This window comes from Macrotis lagotis, chromosome X (assembly GCF_037893015.1).
Source record: "Macrotis lagotis isolate mMagLag1 chromosome X, bilby.v1.9.chrom.fasta, whole genome shotgun sequence".
Classification (NCBI taxonomy): Eukaryota; Metazoa; Chordata; class Mammalia; order Peramelemorphia; family Peramelidae; genus Macrotis; species Macrotis lagotis.
The window spans coordinates 416,063,951-416,088,937 of record NC_133666.1 but is presented as its reverse complement, the minus strand read 5'-3'; the positions used below and the strand labels follow the sequence as shown (position 1 = coordinate 416,088,937).

Below are 24,987 nucleotides of genomic sequence, written 5' to 3'. Positions count from 1 at the left end.
TTTTAGGGTATCTGCAATGGAGAATTCCATTTATATCCAGAGAAAGAACTATGGAGTTTAAACAAAGACCAAAGATTATTATCTTCAATTTTTTTTAAAAAAGTTGTCTTTATATACTACATAATTTTGCTATCTCTAATATTTTATTTCTTCCTCAAGGATTTTTCTCTCAACACATTCAATTTTGATCAATATATAGCATAGAAACAATGTAAAGATTATCAGATTGCCTTCTGGGGGGAAGAGAGAAGGGAGACTGGGGAAAAATTGTTAAATTCAAAATCTTACAAACAATGATAGGTAGAAACTACTATTGTATATAAAAACCAAAAAATTTACATAATAATAAAAATAAAAGGAACCACCAAATGGGGTCACAAAGAATCAGACATGACTGAAATTACTGAATAACTACAATAAAGGTAATTATTGTTTCCTAAGGAAATTTAAAGAGATATAAATAAATTAACACAATTGGAAGACAAAGAAAATAAAAAAAAACTCACTATTCCTCCTGAGCAGCTTAATCAAATATTTGATTACTTTGGTGGCCTTAGACAACAGCTTTTTTAGAACATAAACTACTTTAACAAATCTAAGAGAAGACTGGTAGATGAAAATAATTTACTCATGAAAATAATTTACTCATAAAACAATAAGAGGCAATAGGAGAAAATAAGATCTAGAGAAAGTTTGGTTTGAGTCCCAAATAAAACAAATTATCCTTGGAGCAGTTAAGTCTAAGACTGAAATGAGAACAAGCAATCAAAAATGGGGAGGAGGGTGAACTCTGCAAATAACTCTCTAACGAGACTTTTTTACTCCATCAATTATAGTCAAGTCAGAACATCTAGAGTCTAATCTCACAGTCTCTGATGTACTACATGAGAAAGTGCCTTTAAAAATAAATAAACAAACAAAAAAAAAGAGGAAAGAATACTCAGATTAAAAGTCCTTGCCTGGGAAGGGAGCAGGGAAGGAGTTGAGGGGATGGCACTGTTTTGAGGAGTTTGAGGTTTTGATGGAGATATAAGATCAATTATTTGATAGATAAAATAGTTATTGATCCTTCAATCAAACCAGCTATATTAAGTGTTTTGTTCTGGGTTCTATGAGAGGAGGAAAAGGAGGAGGAGAGGAAACAAAATACTTAGAAAAAATCACTTATCTCATTAGCAATAAAAAAAAGCAAATTAAAAAATATCAATAATTTCTGACCCATAGGCCTACTTTCCTATCACCCATGACAACTCAGGTGTGTGTCTTAACATTGATTGAGAGTCAGGTTGAAGAGATATGACACGAACATTTAATGTCATGAAAGTCATCTCTTAATTTTATTTTTGAATATCCAGGCTTTTATAACACAATTTGTCTCAGAATTGACAAGTCAGACGTAACCCAGTTGCAAAACTTCCTTGCTAAAATTTACAGTATTTATCCTTTGAAGTCTGTGGACTACCTTATCAGAAAATTTCCCCATACACCTCTAGCTCTACAGATGTTTAGGTCAGGATTCATCCGTGAGCCAACCAATCCATTAATGAACAAGAATACATGCTTATCCTGATGATTTTTGTCATCAGAAAACACCTGTGTTCCCCTCGTGGGGGCTGGCCCTCAACACTTTCCCACCTCAGCAAATATTTTATTTCAAAATTATATATATATATATATATATATATATATATGTAGGCATGTATGTATAGGATGATATCATTGATGAATGCATAAGAAAGAATCAACTAGACTTTTGAAACCGATTATTTCAAAGACCTAGCTTTACAGTAATGCAACTGATGAAAACATAAAGATAATATAAAATCCTACTACTTTTATTATTTCTTTACTCTAAATCAAAAAAAGCATTTAATTTTATGGAGAAAAATATTGACTTAATGTCATTCCTTCCATAGTGTCTTCCATAAATATCTTGATCATATAAAATTACTTGAAAGATATAACAGTTCGGCATGACAGTTTAAGAAGTTAATGGCATCCTGGTTTGTTTGTTTGTTTTAGAAATTTGCTAAATTTACTAAATCAGCAACATAGGAGCTAATAGTTCTACTATACCCTATCCTGTTCAGACCCTGTGTGGAATATTATGTTCAGTTTGAGTGGCATAGGAAGGAAATGGACAAGCTAGGACACATCCAGAGAAGAGCAACCAAGAGGATATGGGGACTGAAGACTGTAAAATATAACAATCAACTTGTATTTATTAAGCACCTATGGTGGGTCAGTCACTTCTCTAGATGTTGGGGATATGATTATAAAGAATATATGAATGTGTACATTTTTGTGTAAATGTGTGTGTTCAAAAACATGTACTTACATATCCATATGTGGGGGGAGGGGAGAGAATTGCAGAGAGTAGTGCCTCTTTATTAGATAGCTTGATTGCTAAAGAGACAAAAAAAAAATACCTTCTACTTGAAGAAAAAGAAATAACCCAGAGAAAGGTATAAGGTGAAACATTCACCTCTCATTGGTAAATAATTTAATAGTTAAAAGGGACCTGAAAAGGACTTATGTTTAATAAAAATTAGTCAATCTATGGTATAAGGAAACATGATTTTTAGAAAACTTATGAGCAACTTAGTTTAAAGGGCAGAAAATAAATTGTGGCATAGACATAACTTTGTAAGGGATATTAAATACTCGCTCATCTCTATGTAAACTGCTGGATCATTGAAAGGAATAGAAAACAAATTTGTTTAAGCTTAAATTGAGAATGTTAATAAACAGCTTTCAGAGTTACAAACTTGGAAAAAAACACTTTGAGAATTTAAGAATAACAGAAGCTGCAGGGGGTTGCAGTCCCTCAGCTCATTCATATGCAAGAGTTTTTAAAGCTTAAGAGGTTGAAAGTCACAAAATAATAAAATATTCTTTGGGGACTATGGGATGATTAAATAAAGGCCACTGGTTTTATAAGTCACAGAAAAGTGGAGTTTATGAATTTTTAATCTCTTAAGGGAAAGATGAGCCATTGATTATGAGGAGGCTCTGATGGAAACCACTGAAAGTAATGAATAGTAAGTAGAGCAATGGTTGAAGAAGCCTCAAGAGGAGAGTGACATGATCAGGTGAGAGGGAGCTGAGTTGAGAACACAGAAAGCAGAGAAGAATATAGCTGGAGAGCAGCATTCAGGTCAGCTTCAGCTACAGAGCTGATTTACTGGAGAAAGACTGAAGCTCACCAGAACATACCTATTACCCCCTCAGCACCATATATAGTTGAGAGGGATGAAGTCTCTTGAAGGAGAAGTGTTTCTGATGTGTTTCTTCTTTAATAAGGAAAGTCACAAAAGGAAAGACAGGTTTTGCAACTGTTTTTTCTATATGAGAAGATCCTGATTTAACTGGATTTAACTAGAAAAACACAAAATTCAAATGAGTGAATAGTGTGTCTTGGCATTTTACTGAGTTCTGTTTGCTATGATTTGATCATACAACATAGAATCTTGGTGGGTGAAGAGCTGACTGAATTTGTCTGCATTGCACAAAGAGTCAGTTTGGCTTAAAGGGAACTGTTAGACAATACAATATCGTGACCCTTTCCCTATATCCTTTTAAGAATGATTGTGAGTTTAAAATACCAATCACTATTTCTTTGGTCCAGTATAGAAAAGAAGGAAATTTGCCTAGTAGAAGCACAGTGAAGGGACCAGAAGAAAAGCAGTTAGCAGTAAGTAACTTTAGATGGTATGGTTATTCCTGAATAGACACGTGATATTAATACATAAAATCCAGAGTTGTGAGTCACCACAAGCCAATGGATTTTCTTCACTTATGTAACTTCTTGACAGGTTTCTATAAGTCTATGCTCACTCTCCCTTACAAATACTGTATACATTGGTACAATATATATATGTGTGTGTGTGTGTGTGTGTGTGTGTGTGTGTGTGTGTGTACTGTAATGTATTTATTATTCTTAAATTAGTCTTGTATTGCTTTCACATTATTAAGTAAATAATTATGTTTAAGATTTGATTTAACATCATTATGATATTATTTGTATAAAAGAGTTTGTGCAAATAGAACACCAGTAAGAACTTCTGAGTTATGGTGATGAGTAGTTAGAGTATTGTCTCCCACAATTGGGTTTCCCCATGACCTTTAAAGAGTTTGTGCTTAGCTACAAGATGATAATCCTCTAACAATGTAGAACTCTCAATGTGAGGTCAGATTAAGAAGAGAGAACCAGGGTAGAGAAATGGTAGTTACACCCATAGGACCTGATAGTTTTGCTTATAAAAAAGAATAGAGGGGAGAAGAGAAAAGGATCTAAGAAATAAGTTTCAAGATGTGAGAAATAACTTTAAGGATGTGATACGAATAATGAACTAATAAAGGAAATTCATAAGTAGCAGTAAAATAGGCAGTAGAAGAAACAGGAGAAAATAGTGTCATGGAAACCTAGAGAAAAAAAAGAATTTCTAGGAGGAGAGAACAGGCAAGAGAATGAAATGTGGCAGGTGGAGAGTGGCAGACAGAGAAAATACCATGAAATCTTGTAATTAAGAGATCATTAATCATTTTGGGAAAAGTTATTTCAGTTGAGTGATAATATAGGAAGCCGGTCACAAGGGTTTAAAAAGTGAGAAAAAAAAATAGAGGCAACAAGTACAGATAGCTTTTTCAGGGATTTTGTCTAAGAAAAGGAGAGAATGTTTGAGAGAATGATAAGGAATACTGTTCTAAGAATGGGGGAGACCTGTGAACCTTTAAAGACTATAGGTGGGGCAACTAGGGGGTGTACCAGTCCTGGAATCAGGAGGACCTGAATTCAAATTCAGTTTCAGTTACTTACTAGATGTGTGACCCTGGGCAAAGTCTTAATCCTGATAACCTCAAAAAAAAAAAAGAAAACAATTATATGGAAGCAATCAGTTGATAGAAAAAGGTAAAGGAGTTGAAAAAATGGGAGGAGTATGGGGGATACAAACTGCTCAAATGGATTTTAGAAATCTACAAGAGGATTTGGCCTTAAAAAGAAAAGCCACCATTCTGCTAGAGACTGAGGGAAAGAAAGCAAGTGAGGAGTGATATATTTTTTATGAAAAATATAAAATTTTCTTTTGTTCCTGGTACAGATTAGAAATTATTTAGGACATCTTTAGTTGGAAAAAACTGATATAGAGGTTTTGAAATCCCATATCAGAAGGGACATCTTTCTTAAACATCTCCATATCTTGCCCTTCAAAAACTTATATAATATATATATGTATATAAATATACATATATATACATAAATGTGCTTGAGTTTTTTATATTTATACTCAAGAGACATAATCTATAGGTTTATTTGGATTATAAATTGAGCTGAAAGCAACTTTTACAGGTTTAGAAACTGAGACCTAGAGAGGTTAAATATCCTATGGTCCAATTGTACATGGTAAAGACAGAATATGAACTAAGATCTTTTGATTCCAAAACCAGCCCTCTTCCTGTGGCATGATACTACCTATATAACTACTTTAAAAAATTAGGTTACTAAATTTTTTTAAGCTATATTGAGAGATTTGGAGGACCAAGCGTGAAGAATAGAAAGATCAGTTGTCCATCCAGAAGAGTGAGTAATGAAAGTAATATATAAAGAATAGTCAAAATCATAAAATAATAATAGCAGTTCACATTTATATGGCAATTTTAGCACAAAATGCTTTTGTTGTGCATTAACTCATTTGATCTCATAACATTTTGAGCTAGATCATCACATTTGTCATTTGTTATGATGATCTTTGTGGTTAATGATATGATTTATTACAGGATGAAAGCTCTTGTCATATCCTCATCTAGACTAGACTCTATGGTAAGCTACTCAACAATTTTAAAACTTCTTCCTTCAAGTCTCAACCAAAATCCCACCATCTACAGGAAATCTTTTTTCTTTGCTCTTAATTTTTGTGCCTTCTTTCATTATCTTTCAGATACTTGGTTTGTACATAGTTGTTTACATGTTGTCTACCCATTGGACTACAAGTTCCTTGAGGGCAGGGGTTGACTTCAACCTTTCTTTATATCCCTAGCACTTGGCACAAGGTCTGGTACATAATAGGTATTTAATGAATATTTATTGGTTGATTGCGGATGTTTGTCATATTCATTATTTGTCCAACCCTAACCTCTCTTCCAACCTCCAACTTCATATCTCTAAATGCCTATTGGGCATCTCCAACTGGATGGTCTGAAGACATATCTAGCTCATTACATGTCCAATTGAGTTCCTCATCTTTCTTCCAAAGCACTCCCTTCTTCCAATATTCCCTTTTTTTTGTGGTGAGTAGTTCCCTGTCACCCTGTGCCATCCTTAATCCTCACTCCCACATTCCCTAAATGTAATCATTTGGTAATCATTTCCATCTTCTTAACAAGTCCCCTATATAATCCCATCTCATCTCTGACCTTCACCACCCTACAACTTACTTAGACTGCTGCAACACATAGTCTGTTGGTTGAGCTACCTATCTCATCTTTCCCCACTCTTGTCATCCTCCACTCAGCTATCAAATATATATATATGTATATATATATATATATACATATATATATATATTCTTAATTGGGAAGTCTGACCATGGCACTCTCCTGTTCAGTCAACTCTAGTGATGTCTTATTACTCCTAGAATCAAATATAAAAACATATGTACAGCTTTTAAAAACTTTCATAAATCAAGTGAACATTATAATCACTATCAACATGGGGTGATGATCAACTATGATGGACTTATTCATTTCAACAGTACAATAATCAAAGGCAATTCTCAAAGATCTGTGATGGAAAATGCCATCCATATCCAGAGAAGAAACTGTGGAGTTTAAATGAAGAACAAAGCTTATTATCTTCAATTTTTAAAAGTTGACATGGATTATGGCATTTTTTCTTCTCTAATTTTTTTCTTCCATTTGGATTTTATTCTTCTTTCACAACATAGTCAATATGGATCTATCTTTGGCATAGTTATACATGTAGAGCCTATATTAGATTGCTTTCTGTTGAGGAAGGGTGGAGGGAAGGGAGAAAGAGAGAAAAATATAAAACTCAAAACCTTGCCAAAAAAAAAAAATGATTGGTAAAAATTCTCCTAAGTTGACTCCTTTCTACTTTTCCAGTCCTCATATGCCTTCCCCCCCCCCCCCCGCACCCAAGATCTAGTGACACTGACTGCCTTGCTGAGCCTTGTACAAGACACCCCATATCCAGACTGAGTATTTTCACTGAGTGTCTTTTTGTCTGGAATTCTCTCCCTTCCCATTTCCAATTCCTTACCTGAAACAAGCCTTCAAATCTTTACACAAAGACCCACCACCTACAAACTTTTGTTGATTCTTCTTAATATTAGTGCCTTCTGTTGAATTTCTTTCATACTTTGGAAAGAATAGCTGTTTTCTGTCATAACGCACACTCTACCTAATGAGCTTGAAACATTGCCTCTTTAAAGAAGACTTAATTCAGATATAATTTTTGCAACTCATAAAGCTTTGTTTTCTCTTGCTGAATAGAAAATAACCTAAGCTTCCCCCTAAACCATTTTCTTCTACTTCTCATTTGGACTGAACTGAGTGCAATGCATTTTTGATGTCATAATTCCAAATAGCAAAATGAGTTACAAAACTAACTCCTCAATCAATTTGAGTATGTAAAAAAGACTTTTCTGCTGCAAATATACCCAAATTTCAGACCTATTCAGACCAACAGACCTATTGTCATTTATGAATTTTTCACCTAACTTCCTAAAAATAAAAGTAAAAATAATACTAAATATAAGAATCATCACAAAGAAGCATTTCTTTTTTCTTTTCTTTTTTTTTAATAGAACAATTAGATTACAAGATTTTTTAAATGACAACACACTTATCCTTTTTTGGGGGACAGATGTGATTTCAATGGGGTAGGGAACACTCCATCTACCAATACAGATCAGTAATTTCTCTTCAATCTACACTCATAGAAAGTTGTCTGGAGATCTCAAGAAGTTTAAGGATTTGCCCATTGTCAGAAAACAGTAAGTCAGAGATGGAACTGGAGTCCAGGTTTTCCTAACTGTGATGCAGTTGTCTATTTTCTAGAATTTGCTTCAGCTTATTACCAATCTGAAAATTCACTTGTTCCTGGAAGGAGATATTATACTGATATGGTTTTGAAAAACAGCTTTTAATGACTAATTCATTGACATTGTTGTTACTATTGTTGTGGATATTGATGTTTTTGTTGTTATTGGTAGTGATGATCCTTCATTTTCAAAGAGGACCAATTGTTCTTTTGTGTAATAGATCCTAGGGATCTTTTGTTCACTCTTGGCCAGAACTTGCTAAAGCATGAAAGCAACGATTTAGAGTTGGAAGGAAATAACTCAAACTTTGTTCTTTTGATACCAAAACCAGTATTCTTTCCATAAAACAACCTTGTATCTCCATCCTTCTTGGTAATAGGCTATTAGATAGTCTTGTATGTCTGTACATTCTTACCAAACCCAACCAGAAGCTACTTCTTCACTATGTGACCAACTTAAATCCTGACCCACTCAAAGAGAAGTCTTCCTCAAAAAGGGGCAGAAACTGTGCTTTAAGCAGGTTTATTAAGTGTGACAACTTCTATAATTATATCTTGTTATTACTATATAAGTGGGATGAGGGAGAAACCTCACTCTTGCAGATTGAAGTTCCAGTTCTATCACTTCCTATCTGTGGAAATTACAGCCTTTCTGAGCCTTTGTTTCTTTATCTTTATAATGGGAATAATAATGTTTGGACTACAAACCTCACAAGACTCTTAAGAAGAGATAACATGGATTAATGAACTATGAAAACTCCATACAACTGCTATAGAAAGGTCAAGTATCATTATTACTATCACCTCAAAGACATGGGGTTTTTCCATTACATTCAAAGAAGCTAATGTTGAATGTATTTGACATACATAATAATTCAAAAGATAACTCTTTTTTTTCCAAATATGCTTATACTAATCTCATAAATTCATACACACTTCTTGGTTTACATGGAAGGGTATTATAATGTATAAAGATGAGATTAGTCTCAGAAATAATAACATAATAGCAATATCTTGTCCTGACACAACATCTATCTTTCAAAGCCCTCAAAACATCTTGACATATGGATTTAGCATACTATTTCAATAGCTCCATGGAAATATGATCAAGTGTTTGGACAATGCGCATTTAATAAACCTAAGATGTGCTGATCCATTTTAATAGATGTCTTCTCTTTTTTTAAGCAATTATCCCCATTCTCCAAGGACTTGCCACTAGAAAAAGTATTTTCCTGGCTAACTGAATGTAAGGAAAATGAATCTCTTAGAGAAATCTACTTGTATTTGGATCCCATGGGAGAAGACTGGAGCTGTTGAGACTGCAGAATATCTGCATCACAAAAGAACCTGGTTAAAAGTCTTATCTGACTTTAGAAACAAGCCAACCATTTGTTTTCCATTTTGGAACTGTCTGTACAAATGCTGCTCGTCTGCATAAGGGCAAGAAGTCCCCAGGGCTGGGAATAAATGACACACTGTCTGCTGTTGTGCATTTTTATGATCATCATTGAAAAAACAATTTTATTTCCATATTCATTAATTCATTTGGAGTCCAGGGTGCCAAGGGGACTCTTAGGAGGGTGAACCAAATGTCTTCAAATAATTTCAAGCTTCACTTGGCATAGGACCCCTTCCATAAGCAGTGATAACTATGTCTGGTTGAGTCTGGAAGGGAAAGTAGGAACAGTATGATTTAGACTAAAGCAAATTGGGTATTCTTTGGGATGGGCACCATTCTCCTTTGTGATTGAAATAAATGAGAAGCTGGTCACTTTTAGGTCCTCTGCATTGTGTGGTCTCAAATTTCTCCTTTGCTGTGCATGCAGGAAAAAACAGATGGGCTTGGGTGACAGTTGCATTGAAAAGGGCTCCAGGGACACATGCAGAAAGAAATGTATTACCACAGCATTGTTTGATGACATTGCACACCTGCTGCCCGTTCTTCAGTCTTAGAATAGACTGGCAAACTATTTGGAAAGTAGGGCTAAAGTATTGCTAGGAAACACCATATGTAAAGGATGGGGAGTTTAACTTTTTAAAAGAATTGCACAATATTTTGATCCCCTCTAAGGACAGGTGAGAGTGTTAATCCCTTAAAGCTCTCTACCCTCAACAGCATTCATCTTTCCTCCATATTCAGATGTCCATGCTGATATAACACAAAGGAATATGCAACATTGAGCCTTCCTGTGAATGGCATTGTCATAACTATAACCAGGGCAATTTGGGGAGCTAGGGAATGCTTCACCAAATGGGCAAGAATAAACAATATGCAATGTACAAATCAACTTTTTTAAAGACAAATTTAATTGAAGGGCTGTCATGTAGAAGAAGGATTAGATGTATTCCATTTGAAACCAGAGAGCAGAATTAGGAATATTGGGTGAATATTGTAAGGCAGCAAGTTTAGAATTCTTGTCAGAAAATTTTTCCTTAAAATGACAGCTGTCCATAGGCATTATTTGTAATGGAGACTGTATGAATGCATGCTTTCAAGTATGGGTTGGACTAAATGGCTACTGATACCCCTTCCAACTCTCAAATGTTATGATTCTATAAATTGTCCAATTCTGCATAATTTTATAACTGTTTGGGCATAGTTCCAAATTACTCTCCAGAATAGTTGGACCCATTCATAACAAAGCATTTGTGTCCTAATTTTCTATATCCCTTCCAACATGTCATTTTACTTTTCTGTCTTATTAGTCAATCTTATAGGAATGGGTGTTACCTCAAAGTTCTTTTAATTTTCATTTCACCAATCAGTAGTGATTTGAAGCACTTTTTCATATATCTATACACAGTTTTGTCTCCCTCATCTGAAAGCTTCATTCATATCCTTTGACTATTTATCAATTGGGAAATGACTTGTAGTCTAATAAATTTGACTCAGTTCTCTATATATCTGAAAAATGAAACTTTTATCAGAGACACTTGCTATTAAAATTATTTTCCATCTTAGTAATTTTCTTCTAATCTTGGTTGCATTGGGTTTGCTTATGCAAAACATTTTTAATTTAATAGAATCAAAAATTATCATTTTACATCTAATAATGCTCTCTGTCTCTTGTTTGGTCATAAATTCTTCCCTTCTCTGTAGATTTGACAGATTGACTATTCCTTACTCTCCTAATTTACTTATGGTATCACCCTTTATATTTAAAGTATGCATCCATTTTGACCTTAATATATGGTATAAGATGTTGGTCTATATCATTTCTGTCATACTGTTTTCTAGTTTTCCCAGTAGTTTTTGTCAAATAGTGAGTTCTTATCTCAAAAACTGGGGACTTCAAGTTTATCAAATACTACATTAACTAAGATCATTTACTACTGAGTCTTGTATGCTTATTCTGTTCCTCTGATCTACCAGTCCATTTCTTAGGCTATATCAGATAAATAGATTTGATGATCCAGTTGAGTGTGAATAATTTGAGGTCCTTGTGTGTACACTAAGAGAAGGAGGATCAAGATAGATTAGGAAAGCTCAGAGAGTCAAACCTGCTCCTAAATAGTATTATAAATTGAATACATTTTTATTTACTATAGAGATAAGGTTTTTGTAGTTTGTTTTTTCTTAATTACTTGATACTTGATACTTCCCTCCGAAAAGCTGGATATAAACTCATCCAAGGGCAGAACAAGAAAACTTTTTTTCACCTAATGTGTTAAAGGTAGGGTAAAGCAGCCCTCTGACATCAAACTTTTTAAGTTGGTGGTAATCTTTCTAGACATAACCTTTGCTGCCAAGCCCTGAGTGATGAAAAAAAAGAAGGGGAGGGGGAGAATAGAGATCTACTGTTTCTCTCACTCAGATGATTTCATTGATTCTGATACCTTCTAACATGATCAAAACCATAGTAGAGTAGTACAGAAACTCCAGCCTAAGTGCCCATGAAAACCATGGTCTTCTCAATGAACAAATGCTGGCTCCCTTAGATCGATTGGTCAACAATAGGTTCCAGCCTTTAGGACCTTGTTTGGTCATTGTTTGGTTTATGATGACTCAAAGTGAATATTATTAGCAATTATTTCTGTTTTGACCAGAAACTCTGAGGGCCTTTCCCTTGGAATTTCTTTGGGGGGGGTGGGGTGAATAGGTAAAAGAGGACTTTTTTTAACCTCAGTTTTTACTTAGCCTTAATCACTGAATGGATACTGCTTCAGTCAAACTGAAATCTATTAAAGATATTAGCTAAAAAAAACTAAAGTCTCCTACTGCATCCAGAGCCATGTCCTGTCCTGTTCTGTGTCTTACCCTGTACCCAGATGGCTTCAGAGAAGAGAATGAGGTTGGTGACTTTGCATAGCCCTCACTTATACACAATAAACTTGCATATCATGACATCACCTTTCTGATGTCACAGTCCTCTTCAGGAATAAGAACAGTGAATAAATACCTAGGATGTACAATGCCAATTGTTACTTTTTAAAAAGAATGCTAAAGCAATCTCTAAATTCAATCCTTTCTCTTCTTGGCTTAACAATTAGGGTTCTGTACACTATTTTTAGGACTGGGTTTCTGCAAGCCTCTCAATGTGGAATTAAACAGGAAAGACAAATACCCGATGATTGGAGACAAGGATGATGTGAACAGTTTGATTACCTTGACTCTTTATATTTCCCTTTTTAAAAAACCCTAAATGAACAAAAGGAGAACTACAATTCCCAAATATCAAGTAAAGTACCACACTAAACTGAAGTTGGTGTGCAGGAGAAATAATAAAATAAAGCAGCAGGCCAGTTTGGGCTTATTCATAAGAGGCAACAGACATTTTCTAAGATAATGTTGTCTAGATTACAAGAGGAGATAGAGAAGTAGAGAGGGAAGAAGAAAGAGGGGAGGGGGTTGTCTTTAATCCAAAGGGCAGGAAAACAGTGATAAACAGGGAGATAGGTTATGAACAAAGAACAAACTACTTCAGAATTATATAGCAATGCAAGGTTTAATCTCATAATCAACCTGCAAAATCCACTTCTCCTTCTAACTGAAAAAAAGTGAGATTCTGAAAGAACTAATGAAAGACATTACTAGTAAATCTAACAAACCTTTGTCTCAAAGGGTTCAAACTAAAATTTCTCTCTCTCTCTCTCTCTCTCTCTCTCTCTCTCTCTCTCTCTCTCTCTCTCTCTCTCTCTCCCTCCCTCTCTCTCTCTCTCTATCTATTTATCTATCTCCTTTCTTTTTTGTCAGACTGATTGTTTCATCAAAATAAGGATTTCTTAGAATGAAAATTCTCTCAACTATATTTTTAAGTCTTAAAAAAATCTACCAGGGAACTGAGGGTCTTTTCTAATCCTCACCCCTGCTCTCAATATCATCAATAGTGGGAAGTGTAAAGAAGAAAATAAATCATGAAACTGCAATGGAAGAGATCTACATTTTTTCATTACATTTCATATGGAAAGACTAAGGACCAATAACATACCCAAGATCTCAGAATATCTACGACCAAACTGAATGGAATTCTTAGTCCTTTGCCTCAATTGGCATTCTGCCACTTACAAAGCAGGCAAGATTTGACAACAAATAGAAATTAAAAGAAGCTAAACTAGATGATGTAGATAGTAACAAAAATATAAATGAAACAGACAATAAAATGAAGTCAAACTCTTTATACAATTTATTAAGCAATCTTTTATATTCAGAAATGACTGTCATGTAACAATTGGCATCAGTGAATCAATATCATCCTCATCAAAGTTTAATTTCAAAGCCATTAGGCAGTTAAGTTAGCACAGTGGATAGAGAACTAAAGTATGAGTTAGGAAGATAAGTTCAAATCTAGCCTCAGTCATTTGTAGCCATGTGACCTGGGCAAAATCACAACCTCTGTCTACCTTAGTTATCACAATTTGTAAAATGGGGAGAAAAACAGCTCATGCATCACAGAGTTGTTATTAAGATAAAATGAAATAAATTTGTGAAGTACTTAACATAGAGCCTGAAACAGAGTAGGTGCTTATTCCCTTCCCTCCTTCAAAATAGAAATGACTTTAAGAAAGTTCCAATGTGCTAGTCACCTAAGATGTTTTCCCTGCCATGTAACATCATGCTTCAACAATATTAAACTATAAATCCCTAAGGGGCAGCTAGGTGGTAATTACCTAGCTGTGTGGCCTTGGGCAAGCCACTTAACCCTGTTTGCCTTGCAAAACAAAAACTATAAATCCCTTAAGAAAGACTTTAAAGATTGATCTAAACACTTTGGATTTCAGAAAAATTAATAAGGGAAATATTTTGGGACCAGGAAGAGGATGGAGCCTTCCCATGCTTCCTCAAGTTATATCAACAGTTCTGCTTATAAATAAGTCTAGAACTGTTTGGGTTATTCTCTCAGAAAATTATTAGGGATGAGAATTTCATTCATTATATTTAATCTGTGATTTCCTACCCTAAGAATCATAAAATATCAGCCATGACTCACTGTTTTGATTCAATCTTAACAATACACATTCTGAACAGCAGAACACCCTCTCCTGCCCCTTTATTTTTAAAGTTCTGATATCTGCAAATGTGAAAATAAACTAATAAATCCCCTATACAAACTCCACAGGCAAACTAATCAATCCTGTCTACAAACCCTTCATGTAAAATCTAATCATGTTCTCATACAGTCCAGTGGGAAGCTGGTATCTAATGTTATTTCTCTCAATACATCAAAGAAAATGGGGTTGATGGAGCTAGATTTTGAAAGGCAAGGTAGGAGGAAAAGAAGAAAGGAATAAGACAGCAGCTAGAATTACCTGCCTTTAATGGGAAGGAAAAGGGTACCTTCAAGATTAATGTCTCTCTCAAAGCTTTATTAAAACCAGGGATGATTAGGGTAATTATCCCTTAGATGATTTACATCAAGTGGGTTTACTATTGGCTAACATGCCTCTGGATCTATTTCTTGGCGCCAAGCAGAGGCCAACTGGGGCTATTTCAGCTTAGATGCTGAGAAACCAAGAACCACACAACAATCAGCCCTCAGCAAATTGGTGATTAACATGATGGCTAGACAGATTTGTATGAGCATAACATTATTAATTAAATAGCAGTTTAGTTAATCAAGATAGCAAAAGTAATTTGCCAGGATAAATATTTTATTAATGCACCTATCAATAATACAAAAGTAAAAGCAGAAATTTCAATTAATTTGTTTATAATAATATTAAGATTATGGCTGGGGAAAATCTGCTTGAGGACCTGCAGATTACTCAATTTAAGACTGAAAAGTCTGGTATGTCTTTGTCTTATCATTTTCAGCTAACATTATCATATATTTTCTGATGTATGGCCAAAATTCTTAATTCATCATCTTTCAAGATACTATTCGTGTTTATTAATGAACTATTGGACCTGACAGTGTATACTAATGATGTGATTTTTTTTACAATGGAAATTTTCATATCAAATTTATAGGAAATGATTCACATGAGGACAGAGGAGAGGAACTTCCACGTGTCACTGGGATTGAAAAACCCACAACTTCCCTCCTATCTATCAAAAGATCCTGTTAATAACACATATTATGGCAAAGAAGAAATCATTAAATTGCCTACTTCCCCTCAGGATAAACAGTGAATCATTTCAGAAAAACCACTTATTCAGCAATGTCTACTATGAGTTAAGCATTGTATACTAGGTTCTGAAGATAGAAAACTAAAATGGAATTGTCCCTGACCTCAGTGTGCTAACATTCTATGGTGAAAGATAACATGTAAATAAACAAGCATATTATATTATATTATATATGGATATATATATATATTTATATATATAAATGTAAAAGTGTAATATAAAAAGTATAAAAATTTTAAAGTGCATAATTTCATAAAAACAAACATATGCATGCTTCTACCTGTGGAGCGAGTATTTTTTTTTTAGATTTTTCAAGGCAATGGGGTTAAGTGACTTGCCCAAGACCACACGACTAGGTAATTATTAAGTGTCTGAGGTTGGATTTGAACTGAGGTACTCCTGAATCCAGGGCTGGTACTCTATCCACTGCGCCACCTAGCCACCCCCTGTGGAACATATACAATATAAATACAAGATACACTTTAGGAGAGTTAGACAATAGTAGATAGATGAAGAGAATTTTAATGTATAAGCTGTCACTTTAAGTAGAGTATTGACTAAAATAAAAGATTTTTTTAATTCATTTATTTATTTTCATCCATATGCACATGTATATTTTTAAGTTACAAAATTTCTTTCCACCCTCCCTTCCCACCCCTCTCCCCTCAGAGGCGAACAGTCAGGTTAACACTGTACATACATATTTTGATAAACATGTTTACGGGTTAATAATTTTTGGTTTGAGGAATTAGGAGTAAGGGAAAGAGATACATAAGAAATAATTTTTATAAAGTGTTTATCAGATTCTGAGGGGTTGGGTTTTTTAATGTGTTTGTTTTGTTTTGTTTTTCTTCCTCTGGAAGGGGACAATATAATCTACAGCCAGTCTAATAAAAATAAAGGATTTGGGGAATGGCTAGGTGGTGCAGTGGATAGAACACTGGCTTTGGAGTCAGGAGTACCTGAGTTCAAATCCGGCCTCAGACACTTAATAATTACCTAGTTGTGTGGCCTTGGGCAAGCCACTTAACCCCTGCCTTGCAAAAACCTAAAAAGAAAATAAATAAAAAAATAAAAAATAAAGGATTTTAAGGGACCAAATGAGTTGCAAGTTCATTCCAAGTATGGAGCTCCTGAAAAGACCCCAAAACAAGAAATATCATATCATGATGAGGGGGATACAGTAAAGTCAATCTGACTGCACTGAAGAGGGATGGGGAGTGAGATGTAAATGAGACTGAGAAAGTAGGTTGGGACCAGTTTTTGAAGAACTATAAAGACAAACATGGAAATTCATTATTATATTATTATTATTATTATTATTATTATCATCATTATTATTATTATTATTTAATTTAGAAGCCATAGGGAGTCTCTGGAATTTGTTGTTTAGGAGTTACATGGTTAGAAATACACTTTAAAAAACACTTTTGTAACTAAATGGAGGATTGTTGAGGGGAAGTACTTGAAGCAGTAAAGTCTATGTCTTTTTGGATTAATACATAACTTTCATATGATAGTAGAGGGAAACTGCAAGAGTCGTGTGTGTGTGTGTGTGTGTGTGTGTGTGTGTGCAAACCTTTGAAAAAAGAAATCAAATGAGCTTCTTCTTTCTATATGCCAATGTGTACCTGTTGTCTTATTCCTATACTGTCCTACCAATTTTCTTTTCTATCCATAATGCATATTCTCCTTCAAAAGTTTTGTGATTTCAGTGGCATTAGAGTTCTCTCCATCAATGCAGAACACATTCCCTCTGATTCACACCTTGATAAACTGTCTTCAGGAATTCCTTGGATCAAAAGAAAATAACTTCATGGTAAACATGAAAAACCTTTCAAAATTAATTGACATTGATGAGTTGAAAAGCATTCAGAGTAGAACAACCAGGGCCTTGAGTCCATACCAGATGAAGAATTGAGACAAATAAGGGTTAAGTGATTTGCTCAGGGTCACAAAGATTGTGTCTGAGTCTAAATTTGAACTCAGATGCTTCTAATTCCAGGTCCACCACCACCTAAATGTCCTTGGATATGATAGTTTTCTTTAAGTACATAAATTTTTAACTTGATCCCATCAGAAGCAATTGGTAGTATTGTATAAAAGTTACATAGAAACAAATTGACTAAGGATTGAAGGTATCCAAAAGAGGAGTGAATTGCCTTTAGAGTAATGGTGTCACTCTAAATAGATTTCAAGGAAAGTAAGAGGGATTCTCTTGGAGGATAGGGATTGGACAAGGTGACAACTCACTAAGATTTCATTCCAGATTAAAGTTCTATGATTCTATGATTCTGTTCTTGAATATCATTTCTAATTTGGTAAAATATAAGAAATTTTGTGTTCCACTGACTTCAAGAAATCAAAGCTACCTTCAGCTTTAAGAGAAGATGTTAATAAAGGAGCATTCATTCATAATTTCTAACGTTGAGCTCATCAGAATCTATCCCACCCCAGATGGAATCAGGGTTGTCACATCACTAGTATATTAAAAGTTAGAGGTCAGATTCACCTGAAATAGTGAGTTCTCCCTTGAGACCTATAAATGAATGATGAATGACCATATTTTCAGGCATCTTGTAGAGGAGATTCAGATTCAGGTATATGTTACACTGGATGGCCTCGGCAGTCCCTTACAACTCTGAAATTCTGTGATTCTCTGAGTCAGCTTTTAAGTACTGATATATGATGTGAATATATTGGCATAGCCACTTCCAGATTCCATCTCTGGGGACCCTCACATCAACCCTTTGCTTTTCTTCCCCAATACTCCTCCAAATGCAAAGCAGGAAGGTACTTCATGTCCCCAAGAATCTAATGCTACAATGTTGATTGTACTTGGTAGTCATGCTAAAGAAAATACTCATATCTTGAAAGAAGCTCATTTACATGCTATATGGTCTCTGCAACTTGCCAGAAGTCAGTAATATAGTTAATGTAGGAATTCTTCATTTGTGTTCTCTTTGCTTGTCATTTAGTTATGATGAGACAGCCAAGAAAACAGAATAAGAATTCATCTTACTAAGAATGCTCTCCTTACCAGAAAGGTGAAGGAGAGAGGGCTATATTTTACTTGAAGATTATATTATATTAGAACTATAGAAAATTAATAGACTTTCTAGAGTCAAGGTATTAACAAGACCTTGGACTCACAACTGAAAGCACAGAGCCAAAACATTTTGATGTATCTTCCCTCCCCTCCCACCAAAACTGAGATGAAAAACACATCCTGTGACTGCAGTTGTGATAAATCGTCCCTCAGCATTCCTGCTTACAGCATAAGATCAGTACAAGGGGCATGCTTAGAATTCTCATGGTGATTTCAGAGTTCTCCTGACATTCTAAATGAATAACTGAATTTAGTGCAGGGGAGAAAATCAAGTAACCAACAAAACAACTGTACAGTAGATATCCAAATTGCACAGTGTCTCTCCCTCCCTCCCTTGTCCCCAGTTATATTTTACTTTACTAATTCTAAATCTGTACAGGCAAAGTCACAAAATTAGTCAAGAATTTTTCAGATGAAAGTTTTAATTCAGCCTTAAGAATAATAAATAGGTAATATTTGTGTCACACTTTTCAAATATTTGTTAATCACTTTACATACATTATCTTCTTTAATTTAAGATCATAGTATCTGATAATATATCATTAGGATATTAACTTCCTGAGGGCAGGGAATATTTCCCTTTCCACTTTGTAACTCCAGTATCTAGCAAAATGCCTGACACCACAGTGAAAATTTAAAAAAATCATTGCTGTTTGATTTAAACTTTACCACAACCTTTGAAGGTTGGGGCTACAAATATTTTCATTTTTATAAATGAAGAAACTGAAGATCAGAGTGGTCTCTGATAAGGAAGAACTCAACATTTCAGGTAAGTTCAGGGTCACAAAACTGATAAATTTCAGAGGCAAGATTCAAACCCAGATTTTCCTGACTTCAAATTTGTCTCTTAAAAGGAGAATAAAAATCAGAACTGGAAGAGACCTGAAAGACCATAGGATCAGATCTAATGAGAGCAAGTACTTTTAGGTCATTAAATTCACAGCTCTTTCATTTTAGTTATGAGAAACTGAGGACCTTTCAGAAAACTACTCTGGATAGCTGACATGGGCTTATTACTACTCACATCTGGTGATTAAATCATTCAGCAAGCATTTATTAAGTACTTATGTGCTAAACAATAGGGATACAAAGAAAAAAAAATAAGCACAATTCCTGTCCTAGGGGAGATTCTGATTTTGTACAAAGATAGTGCCAGAAGTAATACAGAAAGCATAGCTAAGATTCTGAAGTGTGGGGATCACAGATGGTGGGAATTTGGGTTGTTCAGTTTGAGCTCTCTTCAGAAGCAGTGGTTAAGAAGTGGTATCAGCTGATACTAACTGGGTGCCCTTCAGCAAGTCAACCCCATTGTCTTGCAAAAAGAAAATGGTGTCTAAGAATGGGATTTTCAATTCTAGTTTATGACCAAAACAGGGCTGTCCAACCTTACTTTTAGAAGTTTTTACTGAAACAATAGACAATCTATTTTGATTTGTAATTTTAGTGAAAACTCTGAGGTAGCTCAGCTTCATTTACTAAAGCACTTAGTAAACCCACAGGGGGCTGCCTAAAATCTGATTGTGGGGCACATGCAGCACACATTTTAGACAGCCCTGGCTGCCTAAAATCTGATTGTGGGGCACATGCAGCACACATTTTAGACAGCCCTGACATAAAATATAAAAATAACAAGATTGTGACCAGGAATAGAATACATTTATTAAAAATATGGTTATCTTTACTTTTATAAATTTAAATGGAAAAAAAAGTACCTATTAGTACAGGAAGAACAATAATAGGCAACTCAAAAATTCCAAAGAAGCAACAATAAAACCCATAGTTTAGAAGTCTATATACAAATGCACAGAGTATTGAGTAACACGAAAGATGATTTGGAGATCAAAACGCACAGAAAGAAATTTGGCCTCAAAGGTATCATTGAGGTTTCTTGGGAAAAGAACTTTGACTGGAATGAAAATGAAAACTTGAACAAAAGTTTCTCTACAGTACACATTAACAGCAATCTTGAGAGATGATCACCTACAAGGTTTTTTTCTTTACTTCTCAGGGTTCCCCCCCCCCCCCCTGTTAGTTCTAATTCTTCTTTCACAACATAACTAATATGGAAAGAAATTAAAAATTATTATATATGTACAACTTATATCAAATTGTTTGCTGCCATGGGATGGGGAGAGGGTAGTAGAAAAATTGTAGAACTCAAGACTTACACAAGAATGAATGTTTAAAACTATCTTTGCATGTAATTGAGATTAGAAATAAATAAATAAAAATAAGGGACATGTTTTGCATAGGCAATTCCAAAAAACAGGAGGTATAGCCATTATTTCAGATAAAGAGTCAATAAGCATTCATTAAGTCTAGAGTGATAATCAAAAAAAACTATTATATAGTTTTGTTGTTCATGTTTATCCTTCATTCTCAAAGATCTTGACATTAGGAGGTAATGTTATTACAAGCATATGAATTGGATTTGAGTGAGGATATGATTAGTGACCAGCTTCACTCCAGGACATCTGGATCCAGTGGCCAGATGTGAATCAAAATGACTGGAGATGGCCCTTGTTGCAAGACAGTAAGGGTTAAGTGATGTTGAGAGATACAAATCTTTAATTAGATATAGATTTAACAAATACAACTTAGCTTTTCACATGACTTTATAAAAGGACATTAACAAATTTTCCATTTTTTAGTATAAAATAAGAAATATAAGTAAACCACTTGAAAATTAATAATAAAAGTAAATTATGGGACAAAGTTGAGATAATTTCAAATTGAATATTCTCCTGAATTCTTTTCTATAAAAAGCATGCTTGCATCCCATCCTTTTTAGCTTTGGAAAGATGTTTCTCCACAGTTCTCTTAGATTTTCAAGAGTAATGATCTTCTATACAAGAATATGGCGTTTCCACAATTGTTGCCTAGTCACATAGCAACCAGGAATCAGTCAAATCAGAAAACACTTATTCAGTATTTCTTGTATTCCAGGAATTGTTTTAGGCATAGGGTGTACAAAACCAAAAAATAAATAGTCCCTGCTCTCAAGGAACTTAGTCTTAATTAATAGCTTATTATATTAACTTATTATTATTAATATAATTCTGGACAAGGATTTTTGTTTTTCAACAAACTTTGCTATTGAATGGTGCATGAGGGAATCAAAAGCACCTGCATGATCCTACAATATAATCACCGTATCCAAGCAATTTTTTTTTTAGTTTTTGCAAGACAATGGGGTTAAGTGGCTTGCCCAAGGCCACACAGCTAGGTAATTATTAAGTGTCTGAGGCTGGATTTGAACTCAGGTACTCCTGACTCCAGGGTCAGAGTTCTATCCACTACACCACCTAGCCACCCCCATCCAAGCATTTCTTAAGTCCTCCCCTTCAGGGTCACTCTGGCTCAAGATCATTGTAACATGAGATTAAAGTTCCATGCTGTCTCTTTGTCCTTTCCTTGGGATGGAGTGATTCTTTGCTATAGTGTAAATGATTTGAGCTGGTCATTCTTGGATACCCAGAGTAGGAAATTGGGATCTATGTTTTAAAATGAAATTACTTTAATATACCTTATATGATGATTATTCCGAGTGATATAAAATGAAAAAGAAATATTTCTTTGATATAAAAATAGTTACATGATATTATTTCTAATCAATAAGTGATACATGTACTATATATTGTGGCAAAGTGTTTTATATAATTATCTAATTTGAACCTTCTCTTCTCTCCTCAAGCCTATACCTCCTTCTCCACTCTCCCTCATCAGAGGACCTAGCCTCATAATTTATGGTGAAAAAGGAGACCATTAATGTGGGTTCTTTCACCTACTTACATCTCAAAATTTCTTGAAACATTCTACATTCTCTCCTCCCTTGCTCACGATATAGATGTGATCCTTCTCTCTGTCAAGACCAATTCTCCTAGTCATTTCTCTCTCTGTCTCTCTATTTTTCCTTTTTATCTCTCACATTAACTGCTTATTAGTCATTCCTAAAAAGATATCCCATAGTCTGTCAAACTCAACATGTGCAAAACAGGCAAAAGAAAGTGCCTATTAGTACAGGAATAAGAACAGTATCAAGAAACTCAAAAATTCCAAGAGGCAATAATAAAACCCATAGTGTAGAAGTCTACAAACAAATGCACAGAATATGAGTAACAAGAAAGATAATTTGGAGATCAAAATGTACAGAAATAAATTTGACCTCAAAGGTATCATTGAAGTTTCTTTCCTCTCCAAAACCAACCATTCTTTCTTATTTACTTTTTTTTGTTCAAGGTACCATCATCCTTCGCATCACTTAATTTCAAAATCTAGGAATATTCATGAATTCATCTTTCTCCCTCCTATATCCAAAGAATTAACAATTGTGATAATTTCTACTTCCATACAGTACTCTTACATCTTCTTTTTCCATACTCACATGTTCACCACCCTAATTTGGATCTTCATTTCCACTCACCCAAACTCCCTAAAACATCCTCCACATACCTACCAAAATAATATCCCTAAAGCATAGAACTGATCTTTTCACTAATCTCCACCTCCTCCAAAACCTTTTTTAGTTCCCTATTACCTCTAGATATTACATAATCATCAAATCATAAAATGACTCGGAAGTCATATAATATAATCTCTATTTAACATTTTTAAACCTTCATAATCTGGCTCCCTTTAAACTTTTCTGGTTTGTATCCCAAGTAACCTTATTCTGAGGTAGAGAGACAAACATTCACCTCAGGGGAAAAAGGATCTGAAAGTGCCAAAAGAAAGAGATTTCCTTCCCTCTTCTCTCCCCTCCTCCTTCCCTCTTCTCCCCCACCCCCAGCCAAAAGCCTCCCTACCCCATCCCTCGCTTGCTTCCCAACTCCACCTGTTGCCTACACATGTCACTCCTCCTTGTTCAGCCAGGCTATGGTACTTGCTATTGCTCATGCAAAACAGTACAGGCTTTTCTTCATGCCTGAAATGCAGTTCCTGCTCATATCTGCTTTTTTAGAAATCCAGGCTTTCTCCAGAGATTAGTCAAGTCCCTTTCTGATCCTCTTATCTTCCAGGGCTTTCTCCTTCAAATTACTTTATATTTATTTTGTCTATATTTGTCTGTTTAAGTTTGTCTATAAATTATCTATTTAAATTTACATAGTATTATTGGGCCATAGGTTTAGATTTGAAAGGTACCTTTGAGACCATTGAGTTCAATAACCCCCCTCAATTTATACATAAGGAAACATCACTTCCCTTGCATGATTTTAAACTTGAGTGTAGCAATTATTTCATTTTGTTTTGGCTTTTTATCTTTGTAGTGTCATCACCTAGCACCAGTCATAGGACATACTAGTCATTTCATAAATACTTGCTGATTGATGCTCACAACAGTCCTATATAATACATTTCCTTCAATAGTTAATTCCAAAATAAATATTCTGAAAAATCTAATCATTTACAGTTTAGTAACCATAGTCTCAAATTTCAATTAAATACCTAGGAATCTGTTCAGGCTATACCTGGGTAACTTTCTCTAATCCTATTAACCCTAATGGGAATTGAATATGCATTTCAAGATGATAGCTGTTAGTTAAAAATACAAGGAGGCTTCTATTACCAAATGTTATTAGTTAATTCAGGGCATCCTTTATCTGCTAATTGCACAAGCTGTAATTGAGATTTGTGCTTTACATAAATTTAGTCCAACTTTCTGACATGTATTGTTTTGTTTTCCTTCCACAGTTGATTGGCTTTGTGTATGCCTGTTATGTGATCAGTGTTTTCATGGAGGAAGAGGACAGCTGTAAGTACTGAAAGCACTTGGATTTCTGGAGCTTCTAGGAGTGAGACACTTTTCTAGAACTAATTGTTTACTGAGCTACTAAATTGCTCATCCTTGGGATTCAAAAGGATTCAAGACAGGATCAATTATGTGCTGATGAAAAGCTGACTACCCAAACTTTGCATTGAAATGCAACATATTATGTTAAATAATTCTGGTTGCTAGACGCCCAATACCAAGGTATTGTGGTAGGAACCTCATAGGTCTCACTGACTAATGATCAAAATTTTAAAGAGACAGGAAGATCATCTTCTAATTGGTAATCTAGAAATAATAGAAAATTGAGAGTTTGGTGATCCCAGTTAGTGGTCCTGCCAAATAAATTTTTTATATATTTTTGTATATGTCCTATACTTATTGACATGCAAACATACATCTGGGCAATTAGATGAAGCAGAAGATAGATTGCCAGGTCTGAAATCAGCAAGGTTTATCTTCCTAAATTCAAATCTAATCTC

At 34.6% G+C, this 24,987-nt stretch overlaps 1 protein-coding gene across 1 annotated transcript in view; it reads left to right on the top strand.

Annotated features, from left to right (window-relative positions):
• The window catches only part of NKAIN3 (sodium/potassium transporting ATPase interacting 3), an 862,357-nt gene that overhangs the window by 780,479 nt on the left and 56,891 nt on the right, over positions 1 to 24,987 (top strand). The window contains exon 5 of the mRNA XM_074207993.1: positions 24,430 to 24,490. Coding sequence (XP_074064094.1) covers positions 24,430 to 24,490 — 61 coding nt within the window. The remainder of the gene's footprint in view (positions 1 to 24,429; positions 24,491 to 24,987) is intronic.